The sequence below is a fragment of the Protopterus annectens genome, chromosome 14.part0 (genome assembly GCF_019279795.1).
Source record: "Protopterus annectens isolate FY-2018-M chromosome 14.part0, PAN1.0, whole genome shotgun sequence".
NCBI classification, from domain to species: domain Eukaryota; kingdom Metazoa; phylum Chordata; order Ceratodontiformes; family Protopteridae; genus Protopterus; species Protopterus annectens.
In genome coordinates this window covers 727,577,253-727,604,141 of record NC_056748.1, presented here as the reverse complement: position 1 = coordinate 727,604,141, position 26,889 = coordinate 727,577,253, and the positions used below count along the sequence as shown (strand labels likewise).

The 26,889-nt window shown below is 42.0% G+C and overlaps 1 protein-coding gene across 3 annotated transcripts in view; it reads right to left on the bottom strand.

Moving 5' to 3' along the window:
• Positions 1-26,889, bottom strand: part of LOC122789199 (solute carrier family 22 member 15-like) — a 1,485,835-nt gene that overhangs the window by 708,120 nt on the left and 750,826 nt on the right. For all 3 annotated transcript variants that reach the window (XM_044056469.1, XM_044056468.1, XR_006362790.1), the window contains exon 9: positions 13,465-13,573. In XM_044056469.1, coding sequence (XP_043912404.1) covers positions 13,465-13,573 — 109 coding nt within the window. The remainder of the gene's footprint in view (positions 1-13,464; positions 13,574-26,889) is intronic.

The following is a 26,889-nucleotide window of genomic DNA, read 5'->3' as shown; positions in this document are numbered from 1 at the left end:
CAAACAACTGCTGAGACTGCCTAAAATCCTTAGTCCTGCTTAAATAATAACGCAATTGCCTGTGTACATCTAAAGTGTGCAAAATCTTTTCCCCTTTATTTTGGGGGTCTGCATAAAAGTAGGCAAATGAATAGTTTGGTTTAAAGCCACACTAGAAACCACCTTAGGCATAAAGGAAGGATTAGTACGTAATGATACCCTATCCTTATGGAAAATCAAAAGGGCTCTACTGCCATAAGGGCCTGCAACTCAGACACCCTTCTTGCAGAAGTAATAGCCAACAGAAAAGCAGTCTTCCATGACAAGTATTTCAATTCAGCAGTAGCTGCAGGCTCAAAAGGTTGTAGAGTAAGTTTTTCCAACACAAAATTGAGATCCCAAGCAGGAGTAGGAGCTCTCGTGGGGTCTTATATTCTTTGCCCCTCTAAGAAACTGCTTGAACAAAGGATGCGAAAACAAAGGTGGGTCACAATCATAGTGAGCTGAAATTGCTGCAGCATGAATCTTAATGGAAGAGAAGGACAAACCTTTGTCCAATAACTCAGTAAGATATTGAAGAGCCACACTCAAATTAGGCTCAGAAATCTCCAAATTCTTTGCTGTACTCCAAAATAAAAATCTCTTCCATTTTTCTGCGTACACTCTCCTTGTACTAGGTCTTCTAGCTTCCATAATCACATTTAAAACTTGTTGAGGAAGTTGAGACCTGCTGTGTTTCAACACAGAATATGCCAGGCTGTTAGATGAAGAGAGTGAAGCTTGACATTGAGCAGATGACCGTCCTTCTGAGATAACAGATGGGGAATCAGAGGTAAAGGCCATGGAGGCTTCTTTACCAGACTCCGTAGTAGTGGGTACCAGTGTTGCCGAGGCCAATCTGGAGCTATCAAAATCATCCTTGGCCTGTCTTGTCTGACCTTTAATAGTACCTTTGGAAGAAGAGGCAGAGGTGGAAAGGCATACACATGAAGGTTTTTCCAACTGAAAGACAGAGCATCCACTTTCCAAGCTGTGTGATGAAACCCCTTTGTGCAATACTTTGGCAGCTGGTGGTTTAGTGGAGAAGCGAACAGATCTATGTCTGGAGTTCCCCATGACACTGTCAATTTCTGAAATACATGAAGATCCAGTTTCCACTCGTGGGGATCCATGATTTGTCTGCTTAACACATCTGCTAAGGAGTTCTGTGCTCCTGGCAGAAACCTTGCCTGAAGAGTTAGTTGCAAGCTTAGCGCAGTCTCCCATAAAATCATTGCTTGCCTGCATAGAGGATAAGAATGTGTTCCCCTTGCTTGTTGATGTACCACATGACAGTTGTGTTGTCTGTTAGAATCAACACCTGCCCTGGAAGAAGTAACTCCTTGAAAGCCATTAATGCAAACTGGACTGCTAACATCTCCTTCATGTTGATATGTAGATGCTGTAGTCTGGCAGGCCACTTGTCTTGTATCCACTTTCCATTTAGATGAGCTCCCCAAGCAATGTCCGAGGCATCTGTCGTTAAAATCTGACTTGCCTCTGGCCGGGTCACAGAGAGTCCCTTGTTTAGGTGACATTCCTGAGCCCACCACAAAAATTCTTTTGAAGGCAAGGTATTATTTGAATGACAGTGTCCAAATCCTGGCAGTGCTGTGTCCATACATTTTGAGATACCATTGTAGCTTCCTCATATGCAGTTTGGCATTGGGAAGCACCAGAATACAAGATGCCATGAACCCTAATGCTTGAAGGACTGACCTTGCAGTCAGCACGGACTGATGAGATAGTTGATGGAAGTAAAGTGATAGACTCTTTTGTTTGTCCGGGGTTAAAAGGCCATCTGGGCTGCTGTATTCAGTCTCACACCCAGAAAGCACATGTCTTGAGAGGGTACTAGACTGGACTTTATTTCGTTCACAGAATACCCTAGGCATCTTAGCACTGCTATAACATACTCCAGATGCTGTAGAAGGTCTTCCTTTTCTTGAGCCAGGATCAGGCAGTCGTCCAAGTAAGGATAGATTTGAATTCCTTGTAGCCTGAAGTAAGCTATCACTGGAGCCAGAACCTTTGTGAATACTCTGGGCGCAGTAGATAAGCCAAAGGGCAATGCAGAGAACTGATAATGAGAATTTCCAGCTCGAAATCGCAGATACTTCCTGCAACTTAGCCTTATAGGCACATGAAGGTAAGCTTCCTTGAGATCTAAAGTTACCATCCAGTGATCTTTGCCCAGCAGAGGTAAAAGTTGTTGTAACGTCAACATCTTGAACTTGGGAATGTCCAGATAAGTGTTGAGGAGAGATAAATCCAAAATTGGTCTCCACGTGTTCCCCTTCTTTGGTACTAGGAACAGGCGAGAATAAAATCCTAGGCCCCTTTCTGATACAGGGACTGGCTGAATGGCCCCCATCTGGTGTAACTGAGAAACTTGCTTGTGAGCCTCTTTTCTTTGTGGAGGAGGAACGTCTGGCATGCCTTTGAAAGGGGGCATTGTGTGGAAATAAAACCTGTAACCGTGGTGAATGATATCCAACACCCATCTGTCTTGAGTAAGTAAATCCCAATTTTCTTTGAAAAGAGACAGTCTTCCTCCCAAAGGAGCTGCCAGACGAGAATCTACTGGCAGCTGAAAAGGCAGGTCATTGGGTCTGTTTACGAAAGGACTGACCCCTGCCCTCACCAGAAGTCTGAGCAGGTGAACTCCTGATCTAGGCCTAAAAGAACCTTGAGCCCTGCCCCTACCACGTCTAGACCTACCCCTAGACTGGGAATCATAAGCAGGATATGTCCACCCCTTAGCAGGCCAATTTCTACTAAACTTGGTGGCTGCACCTGCAAAAATCTTTAACAGTTTGCATAGACTTAGCTTTGTCCTCCATTTTCTTTAAAACTGCTTCCACAGGCGATCCAAACAACACATCAGACTGTAAAGGAGCATCCAAAATCCTTGTCTTAACATGCTCAGCTAAATTCTGATCCTTCAACCAGGCATGCCTGCGAAGAACAGAACTAGTAGCAGCCACCCTCGAGGAGGCCTGTACAGCATCAAAACCACATTGCAAAGAATGCTTACCCACTTGTTCAGACACATGAACCAAATCCAGCAACTCTTTACACTCAATACCTTCCGCCAAAGCATCCACCTTAGATTTCAATTGTGAAAGGAGATAATTTTGATATTTTAGCATGTGAAACTGACAATTCAACGCTCTCATGGCTAGAGTGGAAGAAGTATACACTTTCTTTCCCCACCTATCCAAAGCCCTTGCCTCTTTATCAGTGGGAACAGGATTTTTAACCACAGAAGCTTTAACACCTTTAGGCCCCTGAGAAACAGTTTCTGGGTCCGCCCTAGGACTCTTAAACAAATACTTATGAGCTTTGGGCACCCTATAATACCTATCAGGTTTAACAGGAGCAGGAGGTAAAGAGTCAGGGTTCAGGAAGCCTCTGCAAAAACATCTTCCACCACATTCAACACAGGAGGACTAGCTAAGGGCCTATGCTGGGGCTCAAACTAGAATACCTTCAGCCTTTTCCTGGAATCAGAGTAATCCTGGCCTTCCCATTTAAAATGCTCCCTCATGGAATGCAGAGTCTCTGAAAATGAGAAATCCTCAGGAGGAGAAGCTGTAGGAGTGGAATCATCCACATCAGAATCAGAATAAGTAGGATACTCCTGCAAGTCTTCCAGAAGACTCTGAAGCCTCTGAACACTGTTCAAAACTATCAAACTCGGTTCCACCCTAGGCCTCTTATCAGGCGGGGCATAGAACCTCTAATCATAGTAATCAAATCTTCTGCCATTTTAAGCATATGTTTTTAGGTACAGAACCCGAAATGCTAGGAGAAGCTCCCACTGAAGCTGAACTAGGCCTACCTCTCAAAGAAGTTTTGGCAACAGAAGGAGAGGCTCTAACTACCTTGGGAAGAGAGGGAAGAACAGTTACCTGAGAAGCCCCCTCAGCCTGGCCTACCTCCTGAGAAGGCACATCCTGTAATAGTAAAGTTTCTGCCTGAGACTCCATGGAAACTCCTGGCAAAACCTCTGGCTCCACTGAGCCTTCTAAAGAACCGACGTCCGGGACTGCCGGTTCATCAACCCTAGGCTTCGCTGATTTGTCCTTGCGCTTCTTGGACGAAGCGGGCGTCGGAGCATCCGACGGCATTTTATAATTGCAACGCTTCCCAAACACTAACCTAGCACAGTCTAACCTCCTCTTAATAGTGCGCTTGTTAAACCTAGCACAAGAGCGGCAACCAACAACGTCGTGCTCAGGCCCTAAACAAGGTATACACAAGGTATGGTAATCCCTATGAGGTATCTGTTTCCCACAAGAAATACAGTTATTCACTTTTTCTGACATCCGGTTAAATACTGAGGCAAGAAAAAACCAAAATGTTCCCCAACGGGGTACTTAGCCAACTCTGTTTCGGTCTGAAACTCCGGTTTCGGAAATATTTCAGAACGCCAACCTGCACTCGCAAAACTGCTTCTGCATCGGACCATGCGGCAAAAAAGACTGGGAATATGACGTCGGTCATGCGCATTAGTACCCTGACGTACTGACGTCAGTCTAATGCGCCCTGACCGACGTCAGCCTTATACTCTGGTATTCGGGCCGACTGGATGCGGACTATACCCAATAGTAAGGACTGCAGCAATGGGAAACGAAGAACATCAGGGAATACCAACAATGGTATATGAGAAACTACTGAGTAAGAAAAACAGGAGAAAATTAACTATGGTTTAAAAAAAAAAAAAAATTAGATACATTAACTTTACAATGGTAAGGGAACAATAAAGGAAGAAAAATATGATGAAAAAAGTTTAACTTGTCTGAAAAAAAAAACAATGAAGCTCAAGAGCTATGGCAACCACATCTTTAGAGAAAAGCGGCAAACGAAATCCAAGGTAACAGGGTTGGTGCACTCTGTTTAAGGGAGAGGCTCGAAAGCTTTTTGGTTACCACGAGCTTTAGTAAGGGCAGAGTCAGAGCCAAGGATCAAATCCGAACCCATCAGTTCAGGATAGAATGAAAATTGACATCAGATCATATCTTGCATTTCATCACACAACTACTCCATTTTAGAGTTACAGGTTCCAAACACAATTCTTATCTGTATCATAAAAGAAGAAATACAATTTTCCCGTCAAAGACAATATCACAAGGCAATTTCTGTTGGAGACTTTACAGAACTTAAACATGTTACAGTATGAACTAGGAATAAAAAACGCAGACATCACATTTTAAATGCTTCTCTCCCACAGCATCACAGCATGTGTAAGACAATAAGCTAGTCTGCTCATCCATTGCCCTCTTTCCTAGAAATTCATACCAGAGCTGTTTATGGGTATCCAACAAATGCAATATCCTTTCTCCTTCATTGTGTGTGTTTGGGGGGAAAAGGAAGAAGTTGGATTACTTGTCTAAAGGCTAACTCAACCTACCTTTACACAAAAAAGAGGGGTTAGTTTGAAGTTTAACCCTGTCCTTATGGACGAGTGTGAGAAGTTCCTTGCAGATAATGGCCTTCAACTCTATTGATACCCTTCAGACAGAATTAAACAGCTACCAGAAACAAAATTTTCTGGGAAAGGAATTTCAAAACTACTTTTGAACTTACTCAGGAAAGGTTAGGATTGTCCATTCAATGACAACATTCAGATCTACAAAGCAGAATTGATCCTGAGTGTTTTCACATACAAACCCCCCTCAAGATCTGTTTAACTGAGAAATGGAAAGATAATGAAGGGTCCAAGGATGGATATACATCAAAGGATGAGAGGTGTACCTTCACAGAAGCATAAAAAAAGATCACTCATCAAAAGCACCTCCTCATATTGCAGAACATGAGATTTTTGTCTATATATGCAGAATCCCTTGAGATAAGCATGACAGACAGAATATTTTCAATTTTGCTAGTTAAGACTTCCTAGCCAGACATTTTCTAGCCTCTTATAAGATGCTAATCACTTCCTTGTCCTAAAAGACATCAGGTTGAGATGATCCATGCAGCTGACATCAAGTTCTTTAAAGTTAGGTGCAAAAGAGCACTTTTGCCTTGGATGACAACAGCACAATACTGCAGGGGAACCAAGGACCTTCCAATGCCATCTGAACAATCAAGGAGGATCCATTATTGTGTGGGGCAGACAGACACCAGTAACATATTCTCAGTTTCTGTCTTGTACATTTGGTTTTGAGGAATCCATGGAAAAGAAAAGAAGTCTTCCATGCCATAAGCTATCAAAGGTATTCACTTCCTACAGTCTCCTGCACAGGAATCGTGAACAAAAATCTGAATGGCAGGTAATTCTCACCAGATATGACAATGTTTGTTACTAGTACACACTGCCTCTGTGTAAAGGAACAGGAAAACCTTGGGTGACCAGCTTCTATTCATGGTCACTGATGCCGGTTCTGCTCAACTTGTTTACTACCATGTCCAGCTGGACAGTCAAATTCTATGTCAGCACAGCCAATGAGCACAGCTGGCAAGAATAAATACCTCCCCGTTTGTTTATGTACTACATTACTATAATGTTGTTTGCAACCACCATTAGAGTACTTGGTGTCAAGTTCTTTTTGAATGCATTCATGGAAAAAAGCAATATCAGTATATCTTTGATGTGATAAGCCTGCAAAGCACTATCTTGCTTCAGCTCCCATGAGCCCTCAGCTATTCCAAATGGACACCCAAACAAGATCCCTTTGTGCAATTACCCCAGGCTTGTCCTGACTGAGTTCTTCGTTCTGCAACCACCAGATTAATCCCTTTCTGATGGCATGATAAGCAGAAATGTCTGATGCCAGGAATGACAGTGCTGTCACCAGACATGGCTGAAATGCCAATGGAGTTTTCCTCATTAACACCCTGGCTATAGTAACCATCAGAACTGTTGAATACATGCCCAGGCTCCTGAGAATCCCAGTAAAAGACATTTGAAATTTTTCTTCCAGGACGCCTAAGAAAACTGGAACAGCGTTTCCATGGAAAAATAAAGGTTTACCTTTGTCCATGTCCATGGCAGCTCCCAAGAAAACTTTTCATGTCTCTGCTACCAAGATCAATGATGGAAAGTTTAGAGAGAATCACAGGCTGGTTAAGCAAACCAGAATAAACATTAAGAGTACTTTATTCCTTCCAGCAATAAGTATTTGATCAGGCAGTCATCCAGATATGGATACAAATGTACACTAATTAGCCTCAGAAAAACAAATACAGAGTATTTGGTGAATACCTTGCTGAAGTACATGGGTGAAAGTGGAAGGAAGTAAACTGAAGAGGTCCTTGCTCATGTTGAATCCTAAATACTGCCCAAGGCCCTTGTTAGTGAAAATGTGAGGATGTGAGGGCAGACATCTTTTAGGTCTATGGAGACCCGTGAAGACCCCCAGAACCACAAGTGGAAGAGACTGCAGGACAAGCATCCTGAATCAGGTCACCCTGAAAAATTTGTTCAGATCTCAAATGGATCCAGAGATACAAAACTTCCTAGAAGGTTGGAAGAACATGAAGTAGAAATCATCTCTGTTTTTACAGAAGTATTCCTACTGTTCCATGGGTAACAATATGCTCTAGCATCCCCAGTGCTAGGTGCATCTGATCACGAGGGACTGGAGATATACCCATAGGAGGAGAAAAGTACAGTTGTGTACACTTACCATAAATGTAGATGTTAGAGTGTATTCACTGTTGCAGTCATTACACTTGGGTTATCCTGCTGGCAGGCTACCCTCAGTTGGCCTGAATTCAAAAGTCTAGATCCAGCGTCAGTTGCTGTCGCCTCTTCCCTAACGTCAGTGTGCCAGGGGTATAAAAGATGCAGCCGATGCCATTTTCTTCAGTCTTTCTTGCCGCGCGGTGCCCGAAGCATAAGCAGTTTGTAAGTGTCGGTCGGCCGACTCCTGAGAGTTTCGTGTTCGAATTTCAGACCCAAAGTCTTCATTAAAAGCTAAGTATCCTGTTGATATCTAGTTTGTGTCACTCTGAAATAATATTCCTCATCCATTTGTTAAAAGGACAGGCTGAACCAATTCCCCTTGGAGAGAGAACACCTGCTCCTCATCAGGTGGGAAGAGGGGAATCGGATAACAGGAGAAATAGGCTGGGAACACCGTCATAACTGGTGAAGAGACTTGCCTTCCCTTTATCTTACTGCCTACCTCTGCAAACCTCCTCTGATTTCCCTCCTTTTCTCTGGTGGATGAGATACTCCCAAGACAGAAGGGCGTGGTAACAGCATGATGTCAAGTCATGATGTACTCCTCTACAAGCTTTTGTTGTCAAAAGGTAAGTATAACATTGGACTAATGGCAGACACCTGGATTTCAGGAAGTGGATATAACTTGTTAATGGATGTTAACCCTTGTTTAGTGTGAGGACTAGTGGGCCCATCAGATGATTCCTAGCACTGCCCACTGTTATCAAAATCACAAGAATTTCCAAAGTCTCACACATTTCAGGTCGACTGACCAAAATTTTGGAAGATCTGGACATCCTTGGTGGGAACCTGGAAGCTAGTATCTGGATAGGACACCACTGTGACTTCCTTTAAGGTATGAACAGCAGTAGAACACTTAGTTCTACTGTTTGCCTCCAAAGAAGTCAGGACCTTCAGGGACTTAATACCAAGCACGGGACCTGGGGTGCATAATGTAGAACCTCATCTGGTCTGACGTCCACAGGTTCTTTCCTCCTCAGTCTTGACTGCAGGCCACTAGTGTAAGGCTCTTTCCCTAGTTACAGCTTGCCAGTTGCAAAGCCTTAAGTTTTCTTCTGATTCAAGTAGTTTGTCTTCTAGTCCAAGTCCTTAAAGTAGCAGAGTGCCCGCAAGGAGACATCTGGTGCTCATCTCCAAGACAGAAGGTTATTGCATATGAAAGTCTTGCAGTGGACACTGATTTCCAACCACACACTTGTCAGACTGTTCTTCCAGGGACATCATAAACCTAGGAACTTTTAAAGTTACCAAACCAAAAATTAAAAGTTGCCACAGCCAATGCAGGCAATCAATACATCAGCAACATAGTTAAACATGAATATGAAATGTTCCAAAACCAGGTAACTGTCATTCTCTGGAAGTGACCTGGAATAAATGCTAATAGGTGACCTGTATCTGACATACAAGGCATCCTCCAACCCATTATGATTACTGATGAATTTACTTCACATCAGCATGTCAAATGGCATCAGAAATACTCAGTCTAGGGATCTAAACCTCCTCTGCAATAACAGAATGGTTGGACAGACAGGTAATATTTCACAGATTATACCACTGCTACAGAATACACTCCCTATCCACATAAAACCAAGTCTATCCTTGTCCATTTTCAAGCACAACTTAGATCTATGGATGGGAAACAGAAATTTACCCCAGGACTGACTTCTTTTACTAGTAATGGACAGATGCAGCTCCTAAATGCTTTATCCCATGCATGGGTCCCCTCAAATTATCTACAGTATGATCCCAGTTATTCTCTTTAGCATAATAAACAATTATCAACCATGGGATGGGTAAGGCCAATCTATATCCAAATGGAATAGGTTATTCTGGCCACAAAAAGTGAAATTGGCTAGACTTACAATGGCCCACAAAGGCAGCTAGCCTAGCACTTAACCTATGAACCTATAAGAGACTGATAACTGATTGCTTCTGAGTTCCTTCTTTTAAGCTGTACACTGGCAAAAGGGTGTAAGCTTGGCTCATGGAGCATCTGTGAAAGCTATGGAAATCAAACATGAAAAGCAAACATCTACCTTTGGCTATTTCCCATAGATAAGATTTAACAATGCAAAGTGATCCCTATAATGAATATCCCTAGATACTCCAGACAGATGTCTGAGTAATTCATACTAGAGAGACCATCTTTCCTCTTAAGGCACCAAGCTAAAAAGGTCAGCACCATGGTTCCCTTTGCCCTTAATGACTTCCTGTGTGCCAGGTTAACTGTGTGTTCAGATTCCACTTCTTTCTCCAGTCAACTTTCATCTAATTCCCTTATCAATCCATGTGTCAGTTATTTGTCTACATACTTGTAATAATAATATCAATATTTCTGTGCATTTACCGTACTGCATTCTTCTAATATTACTGTATTCTTCTTTAATTCTTGCATTTCATTCAATGAATGCATGTTATCAATTCCCCGAGCTGAGTCTGAATATGGCCCATTGGATCAGTGCCCTACCCTGGGTTAAACAAAAAACAAATCAAGAAACAGCTAAAAAATTTATTCAAATTTCAACAAAGATTTACTCCATTGTAACCACTGTTATACTTCTTATTTTCTGAATAAAGATATAGATCAAAGCTACTGTCATCTGTGCTGATACACAAGTAAAAAATTGCTAATTCAGGAGATAACCATGATAACCAACAGATACAGCAGAGATGTGTGTATTTGTATCACTTCAAGCAAACATCTGAAGCCAAACCTACTAGTGGGATGGAGAAGAGCAAGAGGTACAGCATCCTGCCTTGAAGGCAAACAGATAAACAGAAGGAAACACCTGACAAGTATTGTGCTATGAGACAGCACAACTAAAGGAAAGTAGACCTACACTTTAGCTCTCCATAAAAGCAGAGTGTGACAACCAAGTAGTAACAGAGCAAATACTTGCTTCAGGCATATCCAAAAAAGTTACAAGAGATAGCTGCCTATCTAGTTGACTGCTCTCTAGCTTAAAGTCCCTTTACATTAGAACATGCTAGAAGTCCCCTAGAAAGCAGAAAATAATGCAGTTAGCCAACATATGGGTACTGTATACTTGGCAGCTGCTTTTCCCTTCTAGTCTACAGCAATCAAACACAGCAACTATTTAACTTTTAGAAAATTCTTCAGTCTCAGAATGTAACCACTGTGCCACTGCAGTATGGAGCAGTCAACTAGTCACCGCCACACACACACATACAGTTTTGAGTTACAAGGAAAAGACTGGAAAATTTATGGACTACTCCAAGATGGAGATCATGCAATCTACTTAGAGGAGGAAATAACAGCCAACCCTCAGGAAGACCTAGCCTATAAGGAGCATTAATTAAAGCTACCAGACCACCACTTTCCAGGACATAACAGCGAAATGCTGAAAAAAAATGAGGCTGGCAAAAGATACAAAAGATTCCTTTATAACAATATTCTGGTCTCAAAGAGGGATGCATTTTTAATAGGGGGTTCTCAAGTCAAGACTTCTTACTTAAGTACCCTATGCAATGAAGTCTGCCCTTTGCCAAGCCTGAAAAGACCGACATGGAAGATGCGCAAAATATCTCAGATGTAAATCAAGAAAAGATGACCGAGACAGAATAAGCACACTGGGATGCTTGACTCAGACTATTTTTTATATCCCAAAAAGAAAAAATATATATTGAAACTACTTCATGATTTTGTCTAGATCTCTAAGACCACTTTTAAATGAATGCAAGGAAGAAAAGGAGCTATATGAAAAGTGTAACCCCAAGAGAGAAGCTGACTTCTCCAGATACAGAAAAATAAAACCCAAATTAAGCCTTCCATTATATTAAATTAATACTGATGTCTAAGCTCTCCTATGCAACACAGTCTAATCTGGAAAAGCCCAGGACTCTGCCACTAGAATTTTTTATCAAAAGACAAACAGCAGGGGGGAAGGGGAACGTTGTAGAATGTAGACAGCCTTTCCTCACAGTATTACCTGTCAACAGTCCTTGGTTTTGCTAAGGGAAGAAGAAATGTAACTGGAAAATACTTTCCTGAACAGTAAAAAAACATCCACTTCTGGGAAATGCCAGTACTCTGAGAATAATACCGTACTAAATAGGTGAGTTCAAGCATTTACAGTAATATCTACATGCGAGTTCAAACCTACTATGCAGTTTTCTTTTTGCCAAATATATCTTTCATGATGGTCCCGATTACCAGACTCCTAATGCTTTCATGAATATACAAGACCTGATCCTAGTACACTTGCTCAAGTACTGTGCTTTCATGAATATACAAGACCTGATCCTAGTATACTTGCTCAAGTACTGTGCACCACTAACTGGGTGTGCCTGATCTGATTACAACTGGATCTGGATGACAAGCTTTGAAAGCAGATGATCACAGAGGGCCTCATTCAATTTTAACATGTGAATATATAGCCTTCTTCCTTCAGGATGATCCAGAGACCTTCGGTTGCTAATCTTCCAACAAACATGTACAGCCTTATTTGAAGGCACTAAATGACAGAACCTGTCTTACACTTAGAGGAAGAAAAGGATAACTTGCTTCTAGGCACAGTGGAGTCCATCACGCCAGGGGTTAATGACAAAGGTGACAAAGGGAGAGGGATTCAACAGGTTTATGATGGACTGTCTACTGCGGGCTCATCATAAACACACAGCTATACAGCACTGTGAAAATAACAGCTTGCTAAAAATCCAAAAATACATCATATGCCACTGATGCCCTGAATAAGCCAAAATTATAAGCTTTGGCTTGAGGGACTGATTCCAAGGAAGAAAGTCCCTGTAGTACTGAATATCTAAAACATTTTCTGTGAAAGAGATGACCTTTACTAAAACTAGGCAGTCCCTCCCATGGTTTAGAAATGACTGAAAAAAAGAGCCAAGTCAGGTCCCATCACAGGTACAAGGTAATCAGCAAGCAATCATTCTAGTACAGGCATAGTAATGTGCAGAAAGACAGACAACTCGCGAACATTTACAAAGCAGGCAATATGCCAAGGGACAGCATCTCCTAATGGAAACAGTCTGACCACAGAACAACATGATTTGGGAATTTTCTGTAACCCCAAAGAACCCTGATGTGGCAAACAGGCACACGGCTTATCTGCTAAGCTTATTCAACAACTCCGTGGCTAACTGGGAAAGAAAGACTAAACTTTATAAACCCTGCATGACAGATGATTACACTGACAGAATTGGCCCAAACTCCCAGCTGTCCCATAGATAAAATAAAAAAATAAAAAAAAAAAGGCTATGGATACAGTTCCAGACCTTCCTCCTCAGAAAGTGCCAATGCACTGGTTATGTGACATTTCTGTAAAGAACAAACACCATTTTCTTAGTTAAATCCCTGGCTTGCTAAGAGTGCCTCTTGTATCTTGGGAAAGACAAATAACTTGTTACTAGATGAAAACACAAGAAAATGAAATGAGAAACAGGATAATCAAGCAGACCATCATGTAGAGGAAATGTTTCTTTCTGTAACCAGTCTGTATAAGATAAAGAGCTGTGTAACACAACCTGTACCAAATCACCATAATTAAGGCCCTCAGAATTGAAATGTTATAGAAAAATTACTTAATTTTCTCCATTTGTAAAAAAACAAAAACAGAAAATAACCTAGTTAACAAATGGTGTTTAGCAATTCTGATTTTGCAGAAAGAAAATACTCTGGTGTATAGTCAGAATACCTCTATTACATTAACATTCCTACCTCCCTGTAGACCATAAAATGTAAATTTTAAGAAATTCCAAAATAGTCAGTTTACCTTACCACGGTGGGATAGAGTTCAGATGTAAAAATGTACAGAATATTGAATGCAGCACTCACTGCCAGTTTTCCACACAAGGCTATAACTGCAGTGTTCAAGAATGATTCTATTAAAAAGAAAAAAGCATTAACGAACATTAAATAACAGACGGCATGGCATGTATGAATTAAAATTTGTGACTTATAATACTTAAAGCTTTAAAAGTTTTTTCCCAACATCTTCTTACTCTTTACTCCTATGGAAACATCCTTTCTTCCCAACAAAATAACCTGTGCTTGCTACTAGTGTACTCTCTGCAGACAGGAAGAGCATGTGCAGTACACTTCAGAAGATATGAATGACATGTTAAGCAAAAAGCCACTTCCAAAAGATTGTCTGCCTTCTTTCATGAGGTGTTAAGAATGTACAATGAAGAATTAATATAGGACAGTTTTATGAGGAACTCATCATAACTGTACATGACACTATTCCTCTCTTTCCAATAAATAATAAAATTCGAACTACAGTGGAAAATTAGCATATCTGGCAGATACAGATCAGTCAGAGACTGGATTCAAACCTGGTCTGACCTAGGAGCCAGTGGAGAAGATGCCAAATCAGAGGGCTGAGTGGTCTCCGGAGTAGGATCTTGTAAGGCAGAAGAGCCCAGAAACAGTTTTTGAGATCCCTTAAATCATTCCTTAGAGGAATCCCTGTCCCCATCTCTCTCTGGGTCTGTCCTCCTAAGAATTATCAGAGGTTTTCTTCGAAGGAGGAGACCTCAAATCAGAAGGGGCCAAGTCTAATGCTTAGGCAATAAGAAGGTGCTTCAATACTGACTTTGAGCATTCATCAAAAAGAACTTGTAGCCAAAAAATAATAACAAATTTCACACGACTCATCCAAATGGGTTGTAAAAACTATAAAAACATTTCTCAAGTATATCATGTGTCAGGATTTTCACTTCTTGAATCCTGAAGCCTTGTCTACTATATTGTACTGACATTCCATAAAATGCTCCGATGGGGATTCAATACACTAAACAAAGACCTGGAAAAAAGGCAAAAAACACTCATCATTTAGAAAACACATAAGGCACTACAGCTAAGCAAACATCAAAGATTAACTGAAGAAGATCTCTCAGACGCCAATTACCCTACAAGGAACACAGAGGAGAAAAAAAACATTACCCAAGAGCTAGCCAAACTGCTAAGAGCACTATAAAGACTAGGAAAGATACAACACTGGCAAAATAATCAAAAATTATCCAAAAGGACTGGAAACTCCCCACCACCACTAATCTGGCATAACAAACTGAGTCCTGAAGAACACACCTGCTGTTTAGTATAGCAAATGAAATCTGAGGGAGGAAGGCGAGATGGTGCATTATGGGAGAGAGGAGGAACTTGAGCCTTGGAACCAAAGTTTAGTTACTGGCTGCAGATCCACACAATTTGATATCCCCATCTGTTGAGGTAGGCAGAAAAGCTAACTTTGGCTCTTTGATTAATCCTCTTTTACACAGCTGGGAGCAGATTTCAGCATATCAAAGAAATCTTAAATGTTTTCCACTACCATCACGCATACTGTCTGATGCACAGCTCCTACACTGTACTGTACAGCATCAAAGGAAAGGGTCAAACTCTGTTAACGAAATTCTGAAGATGTTTTATTTACAGCTGTATCTATATCCGATATCACATGGCTTACTTGATCCTTGTCATTTTGGGTATAGATCTAAGCACAGCAAGGAAGCAAACCTCACTTAAGTGGTTATTCATATTAATAGGCAAAATATATGAATCATTTACTTGCTATAATGAGAAATCTGCATAGTTGTGGTTCAAACTCCTCAAAGATTATGACTGAAATATCAGCTTTCAGACTGCTTGGCATGGATACCCCCCCCCCCCCCCTTTTACTCACTGCATTATCACCTTTTTCCTTCCAGATCAGGAGTAAGCTGCTACTAACTGGAACTACATGTAACCACCACACAAACCGTACAAATTACTCATAATCCCTACAAGGTCCCCATCTGCCAGGTCACAGAAAGGCGAATGCAGACTTTGCTCAGGATGAATCAATTTTTGTATCTGCCATTATCTGGTTCATCTTCCACAACTACTAGAAAAAAGAATTTCCCACTGAAAGAGTTCCCCACCAAACATTCCTGGGTAGTATCATGAAAAGATTCCTCAAATGACAAAAGCACCAAAGGAGGACCTGAACCTAAAGATCACATCCAGCTTGCAGAGTTTTTTGAAAGTATTCAGAATTCCAAGTTACAGCAACACAAATATCCATAGACACGTTTTCGGAAAACTCCTGTGAGGTTGCCACAGCCTTTGTGGGATCAGCCTAGGTTCTACTACTGGCATCATTTCATGCTTATCAAAACAAAACTTGTTATATTCTAATAACCACTGAGACAAAGTGGCTTTAGAGACCTTCCTACTCATCCTGCTAGTTGCATAAGACGCAAACAGCCGACAGCCCTTCCAGAACACTTTTGTTTAGTCTAATAAAATTGCAATGGTCTTTGCATATCTCTACAGTGAAAAATCCAAAAACAAACAATGTTGGGGAAAAAAGAACCACTGGTGTGTAAAAGCAAACAAAATCAAAAAGTAAAAATGAGAAATACAACCAGTCTGAAGAAGCTGTATGTGAAAGCGCTCACCTGTGTGTTACTTTATACATTAAACTACAACTTGGCTCTACCTCTGCTGTGTACCACTGGTTGTATTTCTCATTTCTACAGTGAAAAAGGTTTTCTCCTTTACTAGAATAACTGAGACAGAAAACTGGAAAGTGATTCCGGTTGTCTTCTGTGGTACAAAGGATAGGTTGAATTGCAGGACTACCTTGTCTTTGCAAAAGATCATATGCAGTGATTTTATATACAGTATTTGTCATTCAGAAATTCTCCTTGCTCATGTAATGACAGCAATAGGACAGAGATCCCCGATGCTTGCTGATATACAATATACCACTGCCATGTTGTCAGAGTATATGGCATCACACCTGAAGGAAGCCCTGGAACACCAGCAGAATGGACTTGCTCATCTCCAACACACTGATGTACAACATGTCCATGTGTTCTGGCCATATGTCTTAGATTGTCTGCCTTTGATAATGAACCCCCCTACCCTATGGCTGAGGCATCCTGGTCACAATCACCAAAGGATTGAAAAGTTAAAAAGCTGAAAGGGGCTGCCCAAACAAGGCTGGAGACAACAAATCAACAGGAGAGCTAGTTTAAACATGTCTCAGACATCCTGATTTTAACCACCATGAAGTCCGATCACTCACTCTACAGAGTTCTTAAAATCCAGCTAAGAAATCTCTTGTTATACCTTGTGAGTGACAAAGGGTAAACAGTGGTTTCCATGAGCTGCAAAGTATTGTAGCATATAACTACAGACATATCACTGACTCGAAAGGCTTGGAAAACAATGCTCTAAATTGGAAGAATCCAGTAATGAGGGCGGACTAGTTTTTGCAAAGAATGGTCTTCTGTGAACAAACTAAATGTGAGGGTCTGTGATAGCTGCAACTATGACTTTGCAGTATTCACAGTGACTCTCAAGGACTATAAGAACTGAAGTAAAGAATACCAAGAGGAAACTGGACCCACTACTGTTGAAGTGGCTAGAAACCAGTCCGGGGTACAGAAAGACCTCATCATCCTGCAGTCTCTGTTCACTGTAACCACAACCATGCATTTCATGAATACCCTGTGGGCAAAGCTGAGTCCAAATGGAAGGGTCCAAAACAAAAAAAATGACCATCTCTGATCCTAATCTCCTTAGTGATATTTATGTGCGTGTGTATCTTGGATATTTAAAAAGCACATCCAAACTGTTCTTGGCAGGCAAAGGAGAATCAGCTGTACTATCAGCACCTTGGTCGATGCTGTTACATCCAGTAATGCCCCAAAATTATTAATATTTTTTTTAACTTGAAAGAACACATAGTAACAACCAGGCACACACACTGGTTTGGTGACGGGATTTCCTGTATGGCTCGTTTTTGCTGAGGACTTGAAACCTCTCATGTGGTCCCTCTCATCTATTGGGGTAGTGTGTCACAAAGGGGAAGGGGAAGGTAGCTAGTATGGGGATAAAAAAGGGGATTCTGTAGCCTCTGGATGTAATATATAAGCTCTGCCTATCATGATGGTAACCTTCCATGCCAGCAGGTAAAAGAAAAAAAATCCTCAACTGCCTTCAAAATGCAGCAGCTAAGCAGGGACTCTGCTGATGGACCCTACTGCTGATCCTCAGATGGAAAAGTACAAAACCCCTGAATGGGGCAAGAGTTTCAGCTGATGGGTTGGCAAAAAGCTACCACTGTGAGCTAGTTTTTTCCATATGAATGAAAATTCGGCTGCTGCTGGTCATGCCTGTATCAAAGTCGATGCAGGCTCTTTTGCATTCTAGAAAGGTAGCCACGAATCTGATACCAGCAACTGTAAGGATTATGCCTTCTTCACTGTCCTCCAACTTCTCCTTAAATTGTGGTTTGAAGAGACTGGTGCCATTAAAAACAATACTAATGAATGACACCTTGAAATTCTCAGTAAAAGTCAAGTCAGGCAAAGCCAGGCAAGGTGGCATACAACACCAGCATAAGTTGCCCTCATTGTACCATCCACTGCATTATGAGATTAACAAACTGTAAGGCTATGTAAAGCAGACAGACTGGCTGCCTCAGTACAGCATCTATTGAATAACTGGACAAATCCTGGCAGAAAAGTGAGCAAGTGAAACATTAAAATCAGCTCAAACATAAAAAAAAAAAGCTTGGGGCCATTTTTATCATGGGATCATGACAACTGACCAACAAGATCTGAAGAAAAACATAAAAAACACAGGACACTGTGCTTAAGAGGAAGGACATGTAGCATGGGCAGGTTTTATCTGTGCCAAGCATGTATTTCAGTCCTAGAATCCAAGGAAAATGCAATGAACAATGGCAGATCAACATTCCATTTTAGTTCTACTTGATCACTCAGTGGTATACAATATAGTCAACCATGGGATCTTCAGCAAGCACCTAAAACTCAACTGTGGATTATCAGGTACTGAAGTGGTTTACCTCATACCTCATGGATTCTCTGGATTCTAACCCTCACTTATCAAGTCAGGCATAATCTGGTTTCTTGCTTACTAGAAAAAGCTCCTGAGACCTTAAGTTCCAATTATGATGCTTAGGTCATCAGGTAAGGGGCTGTCCTCAGGATGTGGTTTGAGACATCTTGTAGTTATTTTAAATACTTTGCTATGGTCCTCTGGAATCAACCTTCTTTGACTTGGGTCTGCAAGTCTGAGTCTTCCTTCAAGAGGTCCCAGTGCTAGTAACTTTTTATGAGTCTGGCAAAGGTTGCCATTCTACCTTCAGAACTATACATTTCTAGTTTAAATTGTTGTTTAATTAATCCTTAGTTAATTGTTATTTCACACTATTTATTCTAAATTATTTTGTTGTGCTCTTTTCATTTGACATTTAACACTGAATATACTCATTTTTTTAAACTTGAAAAATATTTAGGTTTAAGCAATTCAATACTTTCTGTTAACATAATGAAGAAATATATCAGCAGACTGACAGTTTTTTTTGTACAGTAGCTTTACTGCTATAATCAGAAACATTCTCCTAATCCAGAAAGCATTAATCTTCCACAGAACTGTACTTGATATGTTTGCTCAGCACAAAGTATTTACTAGGGCACAGTTCTATATTAAAATACCTAAAGGTGTAAAATCTTACCATAATCATAGATGTCCTTCTCTTCCATATTACAGTATTCTTAGTGTGGGATTCTCCAACTCAGGCTACCCAAACATCGGCTCCTATACAAAAGCTTAAGCCTAGTTGCTGTAGGTGCATGGGATGTCACAAGTAGGGCCATAAACCAGGGAACTTAAATGTGACGTCTACACGCACAGACCTCGAAGGCCAGACAAACCCAAAGAGAGTAATAAGTCATGTCAGCCAGAAGTATCAATTGTCATATGCTAGCTAGTCTGCTCTTGGTGAAGGGTAGAGCTTTCTAGTGCCCAACAACTATGTCCATAGTCCAAACTTAATCCAGGGGGTTGGAGGGAGGGAAGGAACACTGCAACATGGAAGAGAAGGACATCTATGGTTATGGTAAGATTTTACACAACTATTCTATGTCCTTCTATTCCTATGTTGCAGTATTCATAGTGTGGGAGAGTACCACAGCTTAGAGGGAAGGGTGGAGGTAGAAGTGGAAGATTCCAGAAACCCCCTGCAGGACTGGTCTAGCAAAGCCTGCCCTGGCTCTCGAGACTTGGTCCAGTTTGTAGTGTTGGTGAAGATGTGAATAGTGGACCAGGTGTCCGCTTCCATAATGGATGCTGTGTCCAGCCCTTTGAGGAAGACTTTGAAAGTAGCCATGCCTCTGGTGGAGTGAGCTCTCACCCCATGGGGCAAGTGCTTGCCATGGTGATAGCAGCAGAAGTAAATGGATTTTCTGATCCAACACAAAATAGTTTGTTTGGAGACTGCCTTGCCCAGAGCCCTGGGATGGAAGGTGATAAATACTTTGTTAGATTTTCTGAAGGACTTAGTTTTGTCTAGGTACACTAAGTTGTCTGTGTACATCCAGGGAATACAGAATCCTCTCACTATTGTTAGTTGGATAGGGGAAGAAGGTAGGTGAATAGGGTCTATATTATAATAGCGAGCGCTTGAAATTGTGAACACTATATAATCAACCCAAACAGTCTGAAAATGCAAAATGTCGAACACACGGAAAAAAAAACATAGCTGATCCATAAAACAAAAAAAAAAAAAAACACACACAAAATAAAGTGGGTATAGGGCTTCAACCCCCCCTACTTAAATATACCAACTTCGAGATCTCACCACAGTGGAGGAAATGCCAAAGTCCCAAAAATGACCCAGTGATTTTTTTTCCCGGGGGGGGGGGGAGGAATCGCTGTTCCGTGCTTTCAGTATTTTGCCATTTCGTGTAAACATGTTCCACGAAACAGCGTTTGCAGCTTTAAGCATTCACTTAAATAATAGGAACTCAGTGAATAGATTGATTTAAGGACAGTTCATTGACCACTTTGGGAATGAAGGAAGGGTTAGTGCATAAGGTCACCTACTTGTGGAAGGTTGTGTGGGGGGGCAGGCCATAAGAGCCTGTAACTCTGATACTCTCCTAGCAGAAGTGATTGCCACCAACAGTGCAGTCTTCCATGTACACAACTGTAAAGTAGCACTGCTAGCTGGCTCAGAGGGGGCCAGTGTTAGTTTTTCCAGGATAAAGTTGAGGTCCCAGAGTGGGATGGGTTTTCTAGGTGGTCTGATGTGTAAGACCCCTCTCAGGAAAAGTTTTACATCCAGCCTGGATAGCAAAGGGGGATCTAGAGGCAGGTAAGCTGAAATGGCTGAAAGGTGGACTTTCACTGAAGAGTAAGAAAAGCCATCCTTAATGAGTTCACACACATAAGCAAGGACTAGGGAAGGGTCTGCTTGGCTGGAGTCCCTGCCCTTATATAGACGCCATTTGGAGAATCTCTCCCATTTTGATAAATATGATTTCCTAGCAGCAGGGTTTCTGGCATCCTTCAGGACTGTAAGTACGCCCTCCGAGTAGTGGTGTCAAAAAGGGATTGGAAGTTTATCACCCAAAGTGTGAGTCCTAACATCTGTTGGTGAAGATGAATTGGTTCATTTTTGTTGTGTGAGAAGGTCCACCTGTGGGGTAACGTGCGGTGATTGCCCTTGGCTAATGAGAGAATTAGGGGGAACCAGTGTTGCCTTGGCCAGTAGGGAGTCACCAGCAAGATTTTTGGTTTGTCCTTCCTGATTTTCAGTAGGACCTTTTGGATAAGTGGGAAGGGCGGAAAAGGGTATAGAAACAGTCCCTTACATGGAATGCTGAGGGCATCTAATCTCCAGGCAAGTGGAGAGTGATCCTTGGTGGAGAATTTGTTCAATTGTCTGATCTGGGGGAAGGCAAACAGATCCACTTGAGGAGTGCCCCACCAGTGGACAATGTCTAGAAAGGTCTCCATGTTCAACATCCACTCGTGCTGTAGAGAGGATGTTTTGCTGAGAATATCCACGTTTGTTGTCCTGAGAGGGGATGTATGAGGCCTGCAGGGACAAGTTCTGAATGAAGGCGAGGTCCCAAATTTGTAGATTTATCCTGCAAAGGAGGTAAGTTCTGGTTCCTCCTTGTTTGTTGAGATACCACATAACTGTGTTGTCTGTAAATATTTGAAGTGGTCCCGGTTAGAGAATAGGAAGAAAAGCCTCCAGGGCCTGAAGAACTGCAGTTATTTCCCTTACACTGATATACTTCTTTTGAAGGTTAGGATTCCATGCCTCCTGTACCCTGAAACCTTTGCAGGTGGCTCCCCACCCTAGGTCTGATACATCTGTGTGCATGAACTGGGTTGTGGAGGAGATTTGGAATGGTATTCCCGGATTGTGAAGGATTTGTTGAATCCACCACCTTAGTTTCTGTTTTGAGGCAGGGAAGAATGGGAATTTGCTGCTCCAGGGAGTGTTGGTGTTGTGATCATATGTTTTTTTTTTTAGGTACAACTGGAACTTCCACATGTGCATTCTTGCTAAGGGAAGCATTGGAATGGTGGCTGCTACCAGCCCCAGGAGTTGCAGGAATTGCCTTGCAGATATCTGGGGGGGGGGCTAGGGTTTTGGAAGTGACTGGAGAAGGACAGGACTTTGCCCTGGGGAAGGAAAGCCCGCATCAGGTCTGTCCTGCTCCTGCAGCCCAGAAAGATTTTGTCTTGCTGCGGGAGTAGGAAAGATTTGTTTAAGTTGAGGCCGAAGCCCAGGTTTTGAAGAAGGGAGGTGGTGAACCTGAGATGATTTTAGAGGAGGTCTTCAGTCTCTGCTAGAAGGAGAATGTCATTTAGCTAAGGATAGATTTCAACACCTTGGGTCCTGCAGTAAGCAATGCCTGGGGCTAGGCATGTTGTGAATACCCTGGGTGCAGTAGACAAACCAAAGGGTAAGGCTGTAAACAGAAAATGAGAGCAGGGTCCAGTAAAACTTGTGTTTTCTGTTGGAGGATGTTATGGGGATATGGAGGTAAGCCTTCTTTAGATCTAGTCTGGCCATGAAGGCTTGGGCTGGGATTAAAGGCAGAAGAGTTTGAAGGGATAGCATTCCGAATGATGGAACCTTAAAAAATTGGTTTAGGAAGGATAGATCTAGTATAGGTCTCCAAAGCCCATCTTTTTTGAGGACCAGAAACAGTCTTGAGTAAAACCCTTTTCCTTCCTGCCCTGGGGGAACAGGTTCTATTGTTCCTAATCTTTGGAGGTCTAACAGAATGTGAAGAAAGAGGTGGATTTGACTTTTGGGTGGGGATGGACCTTGGGAAGGGTTTTTCCTTCTAAGAAAGGAAGCATCCATTTTGAATGATAGTCAGTACCCATTGGTCTGATGTTTTTCCAAAAGGGGAGGCAGTGGGGAGGCTGGCTGACAAAGGTAGATGGGCAAGGCAGTCAGGCATTGTTGGGTACATTACTACCCTGAAAACGCTGTCTTGGAGTTGGTTGAGAGGTAGCAGGTCTGGAGCAGGTTTGCATTCTGGTTCCTCTCCTGTGCCTGGTAGAAGAGGGGGTGCCAGAGGAAGGAGTTCTCCTGACAAAATAAGTTTTTGCAGGATAATTCCTGTAATACTTAGGAATAGGAGACACAAGTAAATGTCTGATGTCCTGCAACTCCTTACTTTTCTCCTGCAGGTTTTTAAAAAGCTCTGCATACTGTTTGCCAAACAAAAGGTTATTGTCTAATGGGGAGTCCATAATTTTAGTTCTGAAGTCCTCAGGGAGTGGCTGTAGGTGAAGCCAAGAATATCTGCGGAGAAGTGAAGCAGAAGCTACCAACCTAGCAGAGACATCTCCAGCATCATAACTGCACCTAATGGAATGTCTGGCTAGCTATGAAGCCATGGACAGTTTAGATGCTATCTCAGCTTTTGTAGGGCAGTCAGGGGTGGCACCCAGGAGATTGGAGGCTTGTGAAACAAGGTCCAGGGCATATTTTACCATGTGTGTCTTGTAACTGATAGCACGGAAGGCCAGGATGGAGGAGGTGTACACTTTTTTCCCAATCCTGTCCATGCTTTTGCTACCCTTATCAGTTGGCAGAAGAGATGCTGAAGGAATCAGTCTGGATTGCTTGTAAGTAGAGACAGCAATAACTGCAGGGTCTGCCAAGTGGGGTTTAACAAAGAATTTTTGCTCATTAGGCACTTTATAAAACCTGTCCAGTCTCTTAGGTGCAGGTGACAGAGTCTGGATTCTTGGATGCACAGGTGAAAGTATCAAGATAAGCAGGTAAGACCAGTGGGATGGCTGATGGGGAGGGTGATTCCACTTGAAGGAGTTCAAAATACCTCCGCTGGGTGTCAGTCATCTGGCTAGTGTCCCATTTGAAGTATTCTTTCATCTTAGTAATTGTTTCACCAAAGGTAATACCCTCTGGTGGGAGTCCCCTTCAATCCATTCCTCATCTGGGGAATAGTATTTCAACGGAGAGGTAATCTGTAAAGCATAAGAGATGGACACTCAGTAGTAAGGTTCTAGATCCTCCTCTCCTTCTTGGGTAGTAGGTAAGGGGAGAGAAGTGGCACAGATAGGCCTAGGACTAAGCACTGGAATAGTGAAGGGTGAAGAGGTTGTGGGCCTAAGAGCCATAAAAGCCTGCATCAAAGAATTAGTAAATGAATGCCAGTCTGGGACTCCTTCCGGGGTTGGAGTCAACGGTTTGTTTTTTTGTTTCTGCTTAGAAGGCGTAGGTTTGGGATAAGGCCTAGGTTCTGGGACCTGAGCTTCAAGTAATGGCGTCTCTGTCATCCAACTGATTCTGGTTCCTCCTCGACATTGATAGGGACCAACGTCTGTGCTATCTCTGTGGACGTGCAGGGTGTTACATCCTCGGTAGGAGTCGAAGTAGACGGTTCAATCGGATGTCCCTCAACCCCTAAATCGGAAGCTGGCAGGACGTCCGATGGCGGAGAAGCAGGCCTGAAAACTTTGGCCTTTTTTCATGGTGGCTCAGTTAGAATGGCTGATTCGAGATCCATCCTAAGTGCAAGCTTTTTGAGCTGTTTGTTCTCTAAATATAAGACGAGGATGGCCAGACTGCTACGAAGGGTCTTTGGAACAAAAGATTGGCGGTACTTTTCCATTATCGGGGCAACACATTTGTAAAGCGGCAGGTAGTGGTTGAAATCATCGCACAGGTGCTGGAGTAGCTAGTGAAAGCTGGTGTGAAAAGCAATTCTTCAAAACTGTACAGACTATCCTACAGTGCTCAGAATTTTACCTCATATGTTTGCTTTGTTAGTCATAATGTTGTGATTTCTCTGGCAGATGCTTCTCAGAATCCTTGTAGAGCTATTAGCCCTGTAGCGCTTTCCTTTCGGAATCTTGAAACAGCTGTTGTGCTTGAAGCGTTTCTTTTTTTTAAAGCGGCAGCTCCTGCTTTGAAGGGGTCACTATCACAAAATTAATACATTTTTATGAAGTAACGGCAATATTTTTGACTTAAACATTATATGTCATAATGTAATAGATAAATATCACATATGTAATAGATAGATGATAAAAGAAATTGGCATCGCATGAGAACTGCCCGCACAGTAAAAGCAACATAGCAGACACAGCTATGTAAATGTTTAGAACTGTAGTCCGACTTTTATTAAATACGTAGCCCAGAAAGTATGGATGAAAACACAGTAAGTGACACTGATGCAGGAGGCATAAAACTTGAAATTTCCTGATGATTATTTTATGTATTACATTTCTGTACTGTCATCCCTATGAATTAATTTGTAGACATGCATGACTTCTCAGAATGTTTTGAATTCTGGCCCCTGAAACATCTGTCAGTATGTCAGTGACTTCAATCTTTCATCACTTGACAATGGTTTGTCATAAAACCACAACATTATGAATAAAAGGACTAAAGCCATGAGGCAAAAATCAGGACATCTGGCAAAGATCTGTACAGTACAGACAGATTTCAGCTGCAGCCTGCTCAACAGCATTTGTGTTCAGAGTGCTGCGGCAGTGGTAGCCCTGTAGTTTTCAACCTCCCATCTGCAAAATGTGCTATAAAAGGAATATGAAATGCCCCCTCCACCAAATGTAGAATAAATGTCCGGAATGTAGAAAAACTTAACTTCAATTAAGAAACTCAGATATATGAGAATACCTATTTATACTACATACTTCTCATTGCAAATGTTGCCCCAATAAAGGAAAAGTACCAGATTGGCAAATGGAACAAGCAGTATAGTTGTGTTCCTTCCCCAGACAAAAGACGCAACTGTCGTGCATATCTTTGTGTGGTATCTGACTCCCGCAATGGCATTTGTCCTTCTTAGCCAACATCGGCTAATAACTACAGCTAACCAAGCTCAAGCAAAATAAATGGAAATTTTCCCCAATGGGGTACTTAGCTTTTTTAGAAGTCTTCGAGTTTAGGAGCAAAGCAATTGATGTGACATCGTCTGCAGCTGAAATGTTCAGAGGTCTGTGCGTGCAAATGTCACATTTAAGGTCCCTGGTTTATAGCCCTATGTTTGACGTCCCATGCACCTACAGCAACCAAGCTTAAGCTTTTGTATAGGAGTCAACATTCGGTCGCCTGAGACAGGGAATTCCACACTAATAATACTGCAACACAGGAATAGAAGGACATCTTAGTTTCTTCAACAGACAAGCACTTTGACCACTAACTCAAAAAAAGAAGTTATGTACTTACCATAACGTTCCATGTTTGTAGTCCATCTCGCCTACATTCTTGCTGGATGGGTTCGGAGCCAATATTCGGCTCTGACTCGGCCGATACTAAAGCTCGAGAGTTTTTAATAGCTCGAGGCTAACCCCCATCACATGGTACCTCACGGCAATTCTCCAAATCTTGTTTTCAGAAAGCAATAAGTATCTAACAGGTATGAATTATCAGAAACTGCATATATACAGACAAAAGAAAGAGATTTTGTAATATAATCCATGCCAAGTGGACAACAACTATAACCAGGTCAGACAGCACCAGGATAGTCCACCAGATCCTCCAGAAATGGAAAGGGGGTAGGAAGGAGGGATGCAAGAATGTAGGCGAGACGGATTACAAATATGGAACATTATGGTAAGTATATAACTTCTTTATGTTATGTAGTCCTATCGTGCCGTAATTCCTGCTGGATCCCTAGCACCTTCATCCCGGGTGGCTCAAGCGAAGAGACTCTTCAGCACAATGGACCCAAAGGAAGACCTCTCCCGGGAGGCCAAATCCAATTTGTAATGAGTGACAACAGCATGTGGTCTTGCCCAAGTAGCTGCTGCAAAACTAGTACCAATCGGGAGCCTAGATCTAAAGGCACATGAAGTAGATACTGCTCCAGTAGAA